The following is a 15,329-nucleotide window of genomic DNA, read 5'->3' as shown; positions in this document are numbered from 1 at the left end:
ACTGTAATGTAATGTAATGTAATGTAATGTAACAGCAAATGATTATTGGGATTGACAGATTGACAGAAAATGCTGTGAAGTGATAACTATATTAGTATGCTGACTTGTTCCAGGTAATAAATGCTGCTAAAAGGGTTCCTGATAAAAAAACAAAAAACTGCAGCCTCTGCAATCTGTGTGATTATGACCCTTAAAGTGGGAATGCCTCTCTGTTACATCATAAGCCAGCAGACAGGTAAAGGCTCTTGGCATTACACCAGCTCCTTGCAGGAGGGGGCGGAGTTTAAAAACCTCGTCATCATCACGTCACAAGTTCCTTTCTTACCGACGCCGTCAGAGAGTCGAGAGGAGGAGAATCTGTGTAAGTCACCGTGTTCTCAAAGATCGACGCTCTGCAAGTGCTGCCGAGGTGTACAGGTGAATATTCAGGCCGTTTGTCATTGAAGTGTTAAATCTTTAGCTTCTTTGCATTGAATTCGTTATGTTTGCATGAAGATCGTGACTGGGTTGTAGTCAAATCGTGCATACTTGCTTTTGACCCTGTTAAGTATTTTGTGTAAAGCTCATTTCGATTGCATTAAAGCAGTTCATCTTCCTCGTTTACTAGTGTCTATGAAAGAACCCAAACACAAACATATGAGTCTAGTCCTGCAGAATCCTTTGCGAGTTCATGGCGGCTGTTACTTTATGGTCGTCTGCTTGTGAGGGTACTGCATGTTCTGCTGTGATGCAAAATCCCTTTTAAAATTGCATCTGCTTGTATAATAAAATAACATGCAATATATAGACTTAATAGCATGTTCAAACTCACAATCCTGGCATGTTTTGCAAAAGATAATTCAGAAATCCTCTATAAATTCGCAAAGAAATAGATCAAAGTGTGAGACGTGGGTGGAGACAAACTAACTTAAAGTGACAATAAATGCGATTTTATTTCATATGAACACATAAGACTGTTAGAGAAAGATAAGCATGAGCTGTGTTAGGAAGCACCAGGAGTGTATGAAATGTACTGATGCATGCACATGATTTTGTGAATGAATATGTATGTGTTCTCCTATCAGAAGGCTACAGTGTGTGTATGTGGTTAATCTCTCCCTCTTTCTTATCTGCTGTTACTCCAGCTAGTCACAGACTCAGGAGCAGCTCTTCTCTTTTTCTCCACTATGGCTGAGACTGAGGGGAAATTTGACTTTGCCATCGACCGGGGTGGCACCTTCACCGATGTGTTTGCCCGGCTGCCTGATGGTCGAGAGAGAGTCCTGAAACTGCTGTCCCGGGACCCCCAGAACTACAAAGACGCTCCCACTGAGGGGATCCGCAGAGTCCTGGAAGAGGTAACCTATCGGAATAGATGCATTGATACAAAGGCTGCTATTCTAAAATATAAGCAAACACTTAGTAGTTAATGTACCATTTATACAAAGATTATTGTGTACTGTTGTTGAGCTCCAGATTTTCAAGATAGCTGTCTTGACCTCGAAATCCCAAAAAGTTAAACAAACAGACTTTAAACAAACCAGCAAAGTATTTTCCTTCAGTGTTAGGGTGAGAATATTCAGTTCTCAATTGATCCTTAATCCTGATTTAAAAATCTTGCATGCTCATGAAATGATATATCTTAAAATGTCTCTCTAGCTAACACCAAGATGAAATGTAACACTGTCTGTACACAGTCATGTTTAGGTAGACGGATGTGCCAGTATGTTGCAATGAATCATGTAGACTTTGTAGTTCATTAGAGCAGAAAAGGAGAATCTTTATGTACTGTTAGCTAATTAGTTCAACAGTAAAACAAAAACAAAAGGAGGAGCGATACACCACTTTTATCTAAATAATTGTCAGTTTTATTGCTGTTATATTATAAGATTATAAATGAGCGGACAGCAAGGAGCAGATCAAGGCTTCAGATCAGATCAGTATGAACAGTATATGATGTGTGTGTGTGTATATATATATATATATATGTTTGTGTGGATTTATTGACAGGAAACAGGGCGGGTCTTTCCTCGCGACCAGCCCGTAGACACCTCTCTGATTGGCTGGATCAGAATGGGCACAACAGTGGCAACCAATGCGCTACTGGAGAGAGAGGGAGAGAGGACTGCGCTCCTGGTCACGCTGGGCTTCAAGGATTTGTTGCACATAGGCACTCAGGCCAGGCCCAAACTATTCGATTTGGTTTGTAATGCTTGTTTTGTCTTAACACTTGAATATAAACATTGATGTTTCAAATTTAGAGCTAAAGCTAAAGCAATACAGACCTGTGTATGTGACATGTTAACTGAAAAGCCAGCTTAAGTAGTGAGCCAATCCAACCACTTTAACACAGCTACCCATTCAGCACCATAATGCCTTTTTGGCTATCCTGTATATGGTGTTAATGAGTAGCCTGGGTTCGGCTCTAGTCTCTGGAACAGAGGGTTTAGACATTATTAAGTGGTACAGATACAGATACAGGGGCCGGTCTTGGAGTTTGCCCCCATACCAGTTGTACCATTAATGGTTTAAATGGTCACTTATCTATGAAGCTGATGATCTGCTACAGAGCGGGCTGTCAGAAATCAACCTTTCTGTATGCATGTTGCAATATGTTGCATCCATTCTTATCAGTCTATCAATGTCATGTACAGTTCGTCAGATATCTCCCTTTGTTGGTACGCCTGCTTTGAATTCACATGGCTTTGCGTGTGTGTTTTTGTGCATATGCAGGAGGTGGCTGTCCCTGAGGTGCTGTATGAAGAGGTAATAGAGGTGGATGAGCGAGTTGTTCTCAGGCAAGACGGCTGCCAGATGCCCAGAAAAGATCCCAAACGTATTGTCACAGGTGTGAAACACAACTATATACTTATAATATTGTTGTACTACCCCTACCTTCCAAATCTACCCCCTCTAGTTCTCCTCAGCTGTCATTCTGTTCCAGCTTCTAACACTAATATGTCAGTGGGGATGGGAATATAACAAAGGCAATATCCTGTATTTTTTGGTCGTAAATGTTGGAATGTAAACTCGGTCTACTGGCACACGCATGAGCGCATTGCCTGAATGCTTAACATAATTTTATTAAATCCCGTGTGTGCTGGTGTCCCTCAGGCAGTACAGGGGATTCTCTGGAGGTGTGGAGGGAGCTTGACCTTGAGCGAGTGGAAAAAGATCTCAGGGGAGTTCTGTCCCGCGGGATCACCAGTCTCGCCGTCCTTCTGCTGCACTCATACACGTCAGTAGTTCTTCTTTTTGTACCTTTTGGCATAGATCCTAATATGATATCTTGTCGTCTCTTTTGTCCATTAGCTTTTTCTTCTTTTCAGGCCATCTCCCCAAGCCAAGATTTTATTTTTTACTTTTAAGTTCGAACTACTCACTTTGGGTTTTCTCTCTTTGTGCCTGTACACTCAATTATATAACTCTTGCTCTGGGCCTCCCTGCCTCTGTGGGAGTAATGGTATGTACACTGTACATGTCAGAGGTTTCTATTGTATGTATAACCCATCTGGTTTAATGGGTGAAAGTTCATGCTTTTCTTCCCATTTCTTTTCACTTAACTTAAAGTCTAATCCTATTTTTTCCTCGAAATCCATTCACACATTCAAAATAATTACTCTAGTTCCGAGTAGTGAAAAGTGTTCAAAGCATTTGGAAGGGCTCATTCAGGAAACCAGCAGTTAACCAACGTTTTTGCTTCATCTCACGTGTCACAGATAAAGCTTTACAGTGATAAGAAAAACAATAGATTGTTTGTAGTGAAACTGTGTAAGCGCTTTATTAATGTTTAACTTGCATTCAAGCTCCACCCCCATTCTTCTCCCCTCTCTCGCTCTCTTTCAGATGGTCTGATCATGAGAAGGCAGTGGGCGCCCTGGCACGTCGTCTGGGCTTCACCCAGGTGTCTCTGTCAAGTGAGGTCATGCCCATGGTGCGGGCGGTGCCTCGGGGCTACACCGTCTGCGCCGACGCCTACCTCACACCAAAAATCCATCAGTATTTAAAAGGCTTCACCTCTGGGTTCAAGGGTGGACTGAAGGTGTGTTTCTCAATATATGTGTTTTCGTTTTTTTTGTGTTGATACAAAATACCACATTATCTTTCCATAAGTGCTTAGTCTACTAAACTCCTATATGTGATCTGTAGGTTCATTAATGAACCTACAGGTAACAGACTGGATTTTCCAAATGTTCCAGTAGCTGAGTGTCAGTTAGAAACCCTGTTTCATCTGAAGTCTGTCCTCAGGATGTGGACGTCCTGTTCATGCAGTCAGATGGCGGTCTGACTCCCATGGAGCAGTTCTGCGGTTCACGGGCCGTTCTATCTGGCCCAGCGGGAGGGGTGGTGGGATACGCCATCACTTCATACAACCAAATGGAGAAAAAGCCTGTGATAGGCTTTGACATGGGTGGTGAGTTGGAGGAATGCTGGGGAATATTGTTAGTACTGTGAACAAATACCTAATGCACAGACTATGTGAGGAACTTCTTGCTATTGTTATGTAGGTTTTTGTTGCACAGTTTTCTGATATCTGACAGAACTGTAAACGCCAATTTAGTGGAGTGGCAGATAAAAAGGTCTGGACCCAGGCAAGCACAATTTACTGTGCATATAAATTGTCTCAGACTTGTATTATTACATGTGATGTTACATGTACTTATATTTCTGACTTGTTATAAATGGCATTAAGTGAATAGATTAATAACAGATTAAAGAAAAGGGGGAAACAATCTCTTTCTGTGATTTTTCTGTGCTTGAAACAGGAGAAATGCTCACCTTTACAGCTTTTTATGCTTCTTGTCCTTCTGACTGCTTTGTCTCTCTGTCTTCTCTTTTCTCTCCAGGGACATCCACTGATGTGAGTCGGTACGCTGGCCAGTATGAACACGTGTTTGAGGCTACCACGGCCGGAGTCACCCTGCAAGCACCGCAGCTGGACATCAACACTGTGGCTGCCGGCGGAGGATCAAGACTCTTTTTCAGGTTTGTTTGTCAGTCGCGAGTCTTGACCCATCATTTTGAAATACATGTTTGTATATGACTTTGACTATTACCCATCAAAGCTTTTTTACAGTTCTTTGGGAGTAAAAAAAAAAGTAGTATAAAGCCTTTTGTGGCTGCAGAGGTGGCTGAGCAAAGTCTGATAAATGATGTCACTTCTGGTGGTAGTTGAGATGCATTGTGGGTAATCTAGGCACCAACTAAGAAGATAAGTGGAGCAGAAAATACAATATCTCTCATTTTAAACAGTAATTTTCACAAGTCTGACAACGTTTTTGGACTGCAAGTGAAGTAGACAACATGATGGACTGAAATCAGTCATAATACAGCTCTTCACAACTCTTTGTGGAAACGGTTCGCTCACATTATGATTTGATTCCACCTGGTTATTTGACATTAGCTTTGTCAGGATGCAGTCCAACTTGTGGTGAACAATTGAGCAGTGTAAAAGAGAAAAAACAGTTTATAGAAATACAAACAGGAATACCTTAAAGGGTTGTTTTGGTCAAGAATGGATGCACAGTGATGAGAAAAGTGCATTGTCACAATAACCTCCTCTTAAAGCGATTTATATGCATTTGTGTCTTAAAGCTAAACAGCTGCATAGATGACTGTTGAGTTGATCACTTTTGTCAAAAGTGGTAGGGCTTTGAACATTTGAGGTTTGATTATGGACTAACACAAGATGACCATGTACTCTCACATTCATGATACTCTTTCTACTTGTATGCATCCAGTTGGGTTTGGTTTTACTTTAAATTCAAATCAATCATGATTATTTAAACTATTTTTCCATTCTTTTTCTTTTCTCTCCTTTCTTTTACTTCCCTCTCAGATCAGGGATGTTTGTGGTCGGACCAGAGTCTGCAGGTGCACATCCAGGACCAGCCTGTTACAGAAAAGGTAAACACCTTTTTGTGTTTCCTCAACTTACATCCTTTTTTTTCTGTTTTAATATTTCCAATTTTCCTCAATGCATTAATGTGATTTCTTGGTAGATGGTAGATGGTAGATTTCTCGTCCAACTTTTTGCACTGTCTTTAAATCATATTGAATCAGGCTGATCCACCCTCCATGTTGTCAGACAAAAATCCACACACAGAGCTGGGATTTCTGTTATGACTCCCTCCCCCCTTCTCTGGATGTATAATCTGGTTTAGCTGCATGAAGGTTGTAAATCTGTCCAAGTTTCAGATGATCTAATTGAATCTGGCCTCATAGGTCTCAGTTTGAACTGTGATGTGTGCTAACAAAAAGACAGACGACTGACTTCACTGTTGAAGAGTCGAGTAGCTCATTTTATACAACACATCTCCTGCTTTCACATTATGTTAAAATACCAGGCTGAAACATGTTTAATAAGTTAAACATGTGTACTTAGTTAGAACAGCATAAGATAAGAGATAAGATAAGATAATCCTTTATTAGTCCCGCAGCGGGGAAATTTGCAGGCTTACAGCAGCGTAGAGTAAAGTGCACACAAGAGACATAGTAGAAGAAGACAAGATAAAAAAAAAAAAAAAAATTATAAATAAGCAATAAAAAAAAAACAGTAGAAAAACAACAATAACTGAAATAGTATATTTACAGACAGAAAAAAAACAAAACTATTTTAACTATTATTGCACAGTGTAATGTGTAATGTATTGCACAGGTTTTTATTGTCATGTTATTATTGTCATGTGGTCATGTGGTCTGCTGGGAGCAGAGTTGGTTGTACAACCTGACAGCAGCAGGAAGGAAGGACCTGCGGTACCTCTCCTTCACACACCGGGGGTGAAGCAGCCGGTGGTGAAGGAGCTGCACAGAGCTGCCAGGGTGTCCTGCATGGGGTGGGAGGTGTTGTTCATCAGGGATGACAGCTTGGCCATCATCCTCCTGTCTCCCACCACCTCCACCGTATCCAATGGACACCCCAGCACACTGCTGGCCTTCCTGACAAGCTTGTTGAGTCTCTTCTTGTCGGCTGCTGAGATGCTGCTGCTCCAGCAGACCACTGCATAAAAAATGGCTGATGCCACCACAGAGTTGAAAAAGGTCCTCAGGAGTGCTCCCTGCACTCCAAAGGACCTCAGTCTCCTCAGCAGATACAGTCTGCTCTGACCCTTTTTATAAAGTGCCTTTGAATGATTAGTCCAGTCCAGTTTATTGTTCAAGTGAACACCCAGGTACTTATAAGATTGCACAATCTCAATGTCCTGTCCCTGGATGTTCACTGGTTCCGGAGGACAGTGTTTACCCCGGCGGAAGTCCACCACCAGCTCTTTGGTTTTACCAGAGTTGATCTGGAGGCGGTTCCGCCGGCGCCATCCTATGAAGTCCTGGTTCAGTTCTCTGTATTCCCTCTCATCGCCGGCGGAGATGAGGCCGACGATTGCAGAGTCGTCAGAGAACTTTTGCAGGTGGCAGGTAGCAGAGTTGTATGTGAAGTCTGAGTATTGTATGTGAAGTCTGAGCATGAGTATGTAAACCTAATATTGACTCCCTGTGTGACTTTCCTAGGCGGCCCTCTGACTGTCACCGATGCTAACTTAGCCCTGGGTCGACTCCTTCCTTCCTTCTTCCCAAAGATCTTTGGGCCAGGGGAAAACGAACCACTGTCATTGGAAGAAACCATGAACCATTTCCGTCATCTGAGCCAGGAGATCAACCTCTTCTTGTCTTCCAAACAATCAAAGGCATTAATATTTACTGAGATATTAAGTAGAGTGTCAAATCTTCTTAATAATAATAGAAGGGTGTATAAATTATAAAGCTAAAATGTCTTTTATGTTTTCTTTCGCAGGTTAGTGCAAATGGAGCCGACCACTCACACAACAGCAAGTCAGAGATGAGTGTGGAGGAGGTTGCCATGGGATTCATTCGTGTTGCAAATGAGGCCATGTGCCGGCCAATCAGAGCTCTGACACAGGTATGTTGTGTTTTGAAGTCTAAGCTGCATCTTGGTGAAAATAGTAATGCTGAATGTTTGGTTGTTAAATGTGTCACACATTCAAAATCATGTATTTTTTTAATCCTGAATTTCTGTCGCTCCCTCACTCCTCCCCCACCTCCCATACCCCCCACAGGCTAAGGGCCATGATACATCTCAGCACGTGTTGGCATGTTTCGGGGGTGCAGGTGGCCAACATGCCTGTGCTATTGCCCGAGCCTTGGGGATGAAGACTGTCTTCATTCACAAGTAAGTGTGATAGGTTTTGTGTGTGTAAGTGAGTCGTATTAATGCACAATATGTTTGGCTGTAATGTGTATGTTTGCGTGTTACAGGTACAGCGGCGTGCTGTCAGCCTATGGTCTGGCTCTAGCTGACGTGGTGGAGGAGGTGCAGGAGCCGTGCTCGCTGCAGTACGAGCAGCGCTCCTTCAGCGAGCTTGATCGGAGGGTGGAGCAGCTCTCAAAACGCTGCCACGATACACTCTGCGCACGTGGATTCACCAGGTCAGCACCCACGACAGTGCATGGTTTGGGGTTTCTCTTATGCCTCTTGGATGTTAACCCATGCCTTTTAACTGTTATACTCACTTAATACTTAACAAGTAATGACACAGCCCTTTGTTTCTTTTCCTCTTCAGCACTCAGATAACCACTGAGGTCTTCCTCCACCTGCGTTACAAGGGCACTGACTGCGCTCTCATGGTTACCGCTGATGGTTACCCCACCAACGCCAAGTCCTGTCTAGCCGGAGACTTCCGCAGTGCCTTCACCAAGCGGTTAGCTCATTGTTTACTCATTTGCAACTGAGCTATTGGCTGAAACATGTATTTACTCTTTGCCACTTACACTTTTGCTCTTTCTGTTTACATTGTATAAGCAAACACACCATCATCCATTGGAGATAAGCCTTAACTTTGCTGACATTTGTTTACACTAGTCTTAGCTTCTAATGTTCCTCTAACTCTCCATTTTCTCTTCTGCCTCCTTTGTTTTTTTGTCATTCTTTTAGTTATCTGAAGGAGTTTGGATTCACTATCCCAGACAGAGCCATCATGGTTGATGACATCAGAGTGAGGGGCTGCGGGAAATCTGGTATCAAATCAGTGTTTAAAACAAAGACGGGTCGTGGACAGGCCAAACCAGTAACGGTACGCATACTCTCTTACACAAACATATTGCAAATGTACATTATGCTATAAATGGATATCAGTGGAAACATCATGAATTTATGTGTTTTCAAAGTAATGAAACTTCAGGGTCTGAACATTTTTTACAATCTCTGTTGTTCTTCGTAGATGACCAAGTGTTACTTTGAGGAAGGTAACCTGGACACCAGTGTGTATCTATGGGAGGAGCTGCCATGTGGTCACAGCATCCAAGGACCAGCCATCATTATCGACAAAAACAGGCAGGCACTTCCTCTTACTGCCATTATTAGCTTTTCCATAAACATCAATGAAACACTTTGAAAGATGTGCCGAGCCAATCCTCAGTATCTATATCAGGGCCAATCTGGGCCAATTTCAGTGGATGGGTATCTGCTAAAATAAAGCAAATCAAAATATGATCCTTTCTGTACTGAACTCTGTAGTATTTCTGTAGTCCCAACACCAACCGAGTGAGAGGTCTTCTCACTAACCGAACACTTCACGTCAATTTCAGGAGCCACATACTCCCAGTTAAACTCATTCTTGTTATATAAAAAATTGAAGTTAATAAACATATTCATTTCGAATCAGGACCATCAGTATTTGGATCAAAGAGCCCTTGACAAATAGGTTGTGCCTTATTTAGAAAAGGACATCTGTTATTTAAATGTGTCAGATGCATATTTAATCATGTTAGTAAATATAAGTATCAGGGTCAAAGAAACTTGATAGGGACATCCTTACTTATTTTATTATAGAATTGGCTATTCTTAATTTTACTTAAATGTTTGAAATATGTTTCAGTCAGGATTAAATCTCTAAATATTTCCATCCACGGCTTGGGAACTATCTTTACAAATGTGCACCATCTTTTCTCACAAGCCAATTAGAGTAGACTGGGCAGGGGACTGGGAAGGGGGCTTAAAGGGACAGCCGTTAAAACATCCCGTTTCAGACAGAGGTTAAATACAGATATATTCAGACAGACAGCATGAGAGAAGAAATGTGTTTTTGAGTATTAAAGCATGTAAACTTGTTCTTGTATAAACCGATAATACAATTAAGAACCTGGAAAAATGTGCATGATATTTCCCACTTTAATGCCTGTATTTACCTGCATAAACATCTGTGTTCGTAAAAAAATAAAATCTACCCTTTCCTCCGTCAGTACTATCCTGGTGGAGCCGTGCTGTGAGGCCCATCTAACAGAAGGGGGCGACGTTTGTATGACTGTAGGCTCTGACCCTCACTGCGCCCTGGGCACTGAGCTCAACACTGTGCAGCTCTCCATCTTCTCTCACCGCTTCATGAGCATAGCAGGTACACCAACAGGGGAGAGAGGGTGGAGGGGAGGGAATGAGAAAAGAGTTAGATGTTGTTGGTGAGAAACTAGGAGAATGAAGGCAGACATATTAGGGAGTGCAGTGAGTGTGGGTCATTAGATTATGTTCATTATTATTTTCTTATTAGCTTGCTCAGATGTGTCCAACCTCTCCTCCTCTACAGAACAGATGGGTCGAGTCCTCCAAAGAACCTCCATCTCCACCAACATCAAGGAACGCCTCGACTTCTCCTGTGCTGTGTTCGGACCAGATGGTGGTTTAGTGTCCAATGCACCCCACATCCCTGTCCACCTGGGGGCCATGCAAGAGACCGTCCAGTACCAGGTGCAGGAGGTGTACCTCTTGTGGGGGGATCTGAGTTTAGACATACCGCTGAAACCCTTAAGATTCAACACCCCATTGTGACACAAAGGATCATCGGTTTTATCTTCTTCTCGCTACAGATCAGATCATTGGGGAAGACGCTGAAAGAAGGCGATGTCATCCTGAGCAACCACCCGTGTGCCGGCGGCAGCCACCTGCCAGACCTCACAGTCATCACACCTGTCAGTCTGTCCAACTTCCTATCTGCATTCTTGCTCTCCTCATTATAAGCCTTACTTTTTATAACTTGTCCTTTACTTTCCTCCGTTATCCGTCCCCTTTTACCTCCCAGGTGTTTAGGAAAGGAGTGAGCAGTCCAGTGTTCTTTGTCGCCAGCAGAGGGCACCACGCTGACATTGGAGGCATCACGCCAGGCTCCATGCCCCCCCACTCCACCTCCCTTCAGCAGGAGGGGGCTGTCTTCATTTCCTTCAAACTTGTAACTGGTGGCGTCTTTCAGGAAGAGGGTAAGAGAGGAGGAGCTGTACGAAGAATCAGGGTGAAGCACAGATGAAAGGAGGGAAAAGAGATAGTACAGAGCTGTATGTTGTCGAGAAGTCCAGATAAAAAGTATATCTGGGAGTGCTAACTATACCAGTGACTTTGCATACTGTGGTCAAATAACTACAAATGGCTTATACATAACTTTAATACCATTTTCCAAAGCATACATAACTACCTGAGATATTTCATGCATGATTATGAGCACCTAGTCATAATATTTAATGTTACTTATGTGGTAATGCACTTGTAAGAAGGGGCAAGTTTGAAAGCTTTTAAAATAGCCACTGCTGTAACACTGCACCGTGTTACAATGCAACAGTTATGTAACGTTAACAAGAAAAATAAAGGCAATTGAGGCATTGCCCATCTTGTGCAAGGTTGACTTCTCTGGAAGTTGATTTTTTTTTTTAGCATATTGAAAATTATGCAACCCAGTGGGTGGAAGGTCTGAATCAGTATTTAAACTTACTAAATGCTTTGGGAAATTGTCAGCGGTAATCTTGAGTAAATTTGTAGTGATTGAGCTAAAACATGCAAAATCACCAGAATAGTGATAAGGAGTTTGCAGAGTTTAGAAAGCAACATAATCAACTTACACCTTTTTGAATTTAACATTCACCTTACCTTCTTCAATCTTACATCCCATAGTGCTTTTCTCTCTTTCTGTCTCCTTTTCCGAACTTGATTCCTCTCTTGCCTTTTCCCTCCGTTTCTCTATCAGCTGTAACTGAAGCTCTGATGGCTCCGGCCCAGTACCCAGACTCCTCTGGGACTCGTAATCTCCATGACAACCTGTCAGACCTGCGGGCTCAGGTGGCAGCCAATCAGAGAGGCAGCCAGCTTGTGGGGGAGTTGATTGACAGCTACGGGTTAGCTGTGGTCCAGGCCTACATGGGATACATTCAGGTAACCATGGCTACAAGTGAATTGGTGTAGATGAAAAATAATATACTGTTAATGTGAAAAGTAGTACAAGTAAGTACTGCTAGTGGTTGGTGTACTACTACAGCCTTTGGGCTTAATGTTTCAGAGTAATGCAGAGCTGGCAGTGAGGGACATGCTGAGAGACTTTGCACGTCGTCGACGGCAACAGACTGGCTCCTTGGAGGTGGAGTCGGAAGATTTCATGGATGATGGGACAGCAATCAGACTGCGGGTTCAGATTAATGAGGAAGAGGTCAGCAGGGAGAATCTCCTTGTGATAATCCAAACAAGTTTTTTTCTTGCACTTTGAACTAATTAATTTATGTTAAAAACCTCCATCACCACAGGGCAGTGCAGTGTTTGACTTCACAGGGACGGGAACAGAGGTTTGGGGGAACTGCAATGCTCCACGCGCCATCACCCTCTCTGCCCTCATCTATTGCCTGCGATGCATGGTGGGACAGGATATTCCCCTTAATCAGGTAAGGAAGTTTTTTTCTGGGACCCCTGTGTGGGTTTAAAGTAGCGTTTAAGGTTTGATTACATATTTGTTTAATAATTCTTCCTGCGCTTAAAAATAAATTCAAATGCTTTAGAAAAATTCAGTTACATATAGTTTGTTGTATTCAGGTGTTTCCTTTTTTCATATCCAGGGATGCCTTGCACCAATCAAAATCATCATACCCCCTGGGTCAATCCTTCAGCCTTCCCAGAATGCAGCTGTGGTGGGAGGAAATGTACTCACATCCCAAAGAGTGGTCGACGTCATATTTAGGGCATTTGAGTCATGCTCTGCTTCACAGGTGAGTGAAACTGGATTTGTACATTAAAACAAACTTATCCATATTAACTATGCTTAAGTGATATGTTATTCTTTCTTTGTGTTACTTGCTTATTTATTGTAATTACTCTTTCCATCAGGGCTGCATGAACAACATTTCATTTGGCAGTGAGAGTGTAGGTTACTATGAGACGGTTGCTGGGGGAGCGGGGGCGGGGCCAGGCTGGAATGGGCGGAGTGGAGTTCACAGTCACATGACCAACACCCGCATCACTGACCCTGAGATTCTGGAGAAGAGGTAAAAGATGAGTTCAGGTTTTAGTTAGAGAAAATTAAATGACTTGTGTCCAGTGATAATACTGTTTTGGATATTATTGAACTGTATGTTGATGTTGTCCATCTGGTGTTCAGATATCCCGTCATCTTAGAGCACTTCTCTCTGCGGCCCGGCTCAGGAGGTGCAGGAAAATACTGCGGGGGAGACGGTGTGGTGCGGAAGCTTCTGTTCAGGAACAAGGTGGTGCTGTCAGTACTGACCGAGAGGCGATCCACCCGACCCTACGGCCTCCAGGGTAAACTCTGACCCTCAGCAGCCATTTTCATGGTTTTTTTTAAATAATAGCTGTTTGCTAGTGGTGTCACCACTCTTTCTGCTATTGTTTGTACTCTTGTCTTTTCTAACTTCTCTCTGCTGGTTAGGGGGTGAGGACGGTGCAGCAGGGCTGAACCTGCTTCACAGAGCAGACGGTCGGGTCCTCAACCTGGGTGCCAAAACCAGCATCAGCCTTCAGCCCGGGGTAAGACTGCATAATGTGCATCTGTGAAAGATATATTATCAAGTCATGGCACTATACTTTCCAAATAACGATGGTAATAATAAAGAGAATTTTGTTATATTTTGCATGAATAAAGATTGTATTCAGAACATATGTATATTGTATAATTGTATAACAGAATTTAATTCCAAGATAAATTATATTTAACTTTACAATTATTCTAGTATAACGCAAGCAAACTTCTTGTGATGACTTCTGACATATTCAGATATGAAACCATAATGTCTGAATTACCTCTGCGGTTATTAAATAGTGTTCCATGTCTCGTTGAAAGAGTTGCATAAGGAAACTTGGCTCATGTTAGTTTTCTAAATGTTTCTAATGTACAGCTTTATATTTAAAATATGTTCAAGTAGGCTGAATGTAATCAGAATAAACACTGGTTATCCCCTTTTCAAGTTTTCACTGTTGTTTTAAACTGATTAGTCAGCTGAATCGACTCTTTGTCTGTGTGCCTCCCCCTACAGGACATGTTCTGCCTCTACACCCCTGGAGGAGGGGGGTACGGAGGACAGGAGGACACAAACAGTCGACCCCAGACCAAGCGCAGGCGCCTGAATGAGTCTTTCCCTGAGAGAGGCAGCGTCTTTGAATACCGAATGGCACAAGAGGGTGTGTGAAAATAAATAAGGAGAGGGAAAGCTGACAGACAAGCCAGAGGAGGAGAAGAAGGAGTGAGGTGGGAAAATAACAGAAACTCGAGCAGAGTAGAAGATTGTAAAGGGCTCTTTGTCAAAGATGGATAGATTCTTTAAAAAGATCAAGCAGAACAGTGGTAACAACATAAAACTCAACATCACTAGAACAGAATTGTTTACAATGATATTGTTTTGAGGAATCTGTGTGCAAAATATATTCAAAAGACTAATAGCTCAGGCATCCATCAGATTTGTGTGATAGACAAATAAGATGTGTTGCTCAGTTGAAAGTTTTATAGTAACATTTTGATAATACATATCCCAGTCAACATTTCATTTTACGGTGACAACAAATTTGCCATGGAAGTTAAGACATAGTGTGAATTTTTTTCCAACTGAAATTCTTTTAAATGAATGAAAATCCACTCCAACTTTGCCAGAGAGAAGCTAAATATGTGAAGCAGCTGCTGATCCGTTTTCACTGGAACCTCCGCTTATCTAACACCACAAAGTCACAATGTGTTTACTGTTCTTGTTATTTTAACAGCACAGACAAATAAACCCAATTTCTACTATTTAGATTGTCTTCTTTTTATTTATTTCAAAGAAAATAGAAGGTTTCACAATGTGTTTAAAGAGTATGTCGAAATTCTGTGAAGTGCTTGCGAGGAAATCATATTGTGAAATGAACAATGTAGCGGTTGTGATGTCGTTCTTGTGGTTTGCTTAGTCTATTATACCAGATGAGTTATATTTGTAATGTCACTCTTCACTTATAGCTCTTTGTTAAAGGGTTGTTTGATCAAGATGTTCATCAACTTTGATTTGGCTCATTCAAAGATATTTCTTTATCATTTAAGCAATTGGTAAATGAA

The 15,329-nt window shown here is 42.1% G+C and overlaps 1 protein-coding gene across 2 annotated transcripts; it reads left to right on the top strand.

Moving 5' to 3' along the window:
• The first annotated feature begins 346 nt into the window (after positions 1–346).
• oplah (5-oxoprolinase, ATP-hydrolysing) lies at positions 347–15,029 on the top strand. 2 transcript variants are annotated; one of them, XM_054622889.1, is made up of 28 exons: positions 347–417; positions 1,125–1,337; positions 1,990–2,181; positions 2,713–2,827; positions 3,094–3,217; positions 3,826–4,021; positions 4,228–4,393; positions 4,827–4,965; positions 5,819–5,886; positions 7,486–7,661; positions 7,769–7,894; positions 8,052–8,164; positions 8,251–8,421; positions 8,556–8,693; positions 8,927–9,065; positions 9,213–9,325; positions 10,234–10,385; positions 10,572–10,732; positions 10,852–10,953; positions 11,064–11,238; positions 11,997–12,181; positions 12,306–12,452; positions 12,547–12,681; positions 12,853–13,002; positions 13,121–13,278; positions 13,392–13,552; positions 13,680–13,777; positions 14,284–15,029. In XM_054622889.1, exons 2-28 carry the CDS (start codon positions 1,167–1,169, stop codon positions 14,434–14,436), a joined length of 3,924 nt encoding a protein of 1,307 aa, XP_054478864.1. In that variant the 5' UTR covers positions 347–417; positions 1,125–1,166; the 3' UTR covers positions 14,437–15,029. The 2 variants fall into 2 exon arrangements, with proteins under 2 accessions (XP_054478864.1, XP_054478865.1); XM_054622890.1 differs by having other exon boundaries at positions 351–417; positions 1,129–1,337.
• The last annotated feature ends 300 nt before the right edge of the window (positions 15,030–15,329 follow it).

This window comes from Anoplopoma fimbria, chromosome 21, assembly GCF_027596085.1.
Source record: "Anoplopoma fimbria isolate UVic2021 breed Golden Eagle Sablefish chromosome 21, Afim_UVic_2022, whole genome shotgun sequence".
Lineage (NCBI taxonomy): Eukaryota > Metazoa > Chordata > Actinopteri > Perciformes > Anoplopomatidae > Anoplopoma > Anoplopoma fimbria.
The sequence above is the reverse complement of the archived record's forward strand: the minus strand, read 5'-3'. Positions and strand labels throughout refer to the sequence as shown.

Coding starts and splice junctions, on each gene's coding strand:
- oplah (XM_054622889.1), top strand. CDS start 1,167: ATGGCTGAGACTGAGGGGAAATTTGACTTTGCCATCGACCGGGGTGGC. Junction 9,066..9,212: donor GACAGGCCAAACCAGTAACG/GTACGCATACTC, acceptor TGTTCTTCGTAG/ATGACCAAGTGTTACTTTGA. Junction 12,453..12,546: donor TTCAGATTAATGAGGAAGAG/GTCAGCAGGGAG, acceptor CCATCACCACAG/GGCAGTGCAGTGTTTGACTT.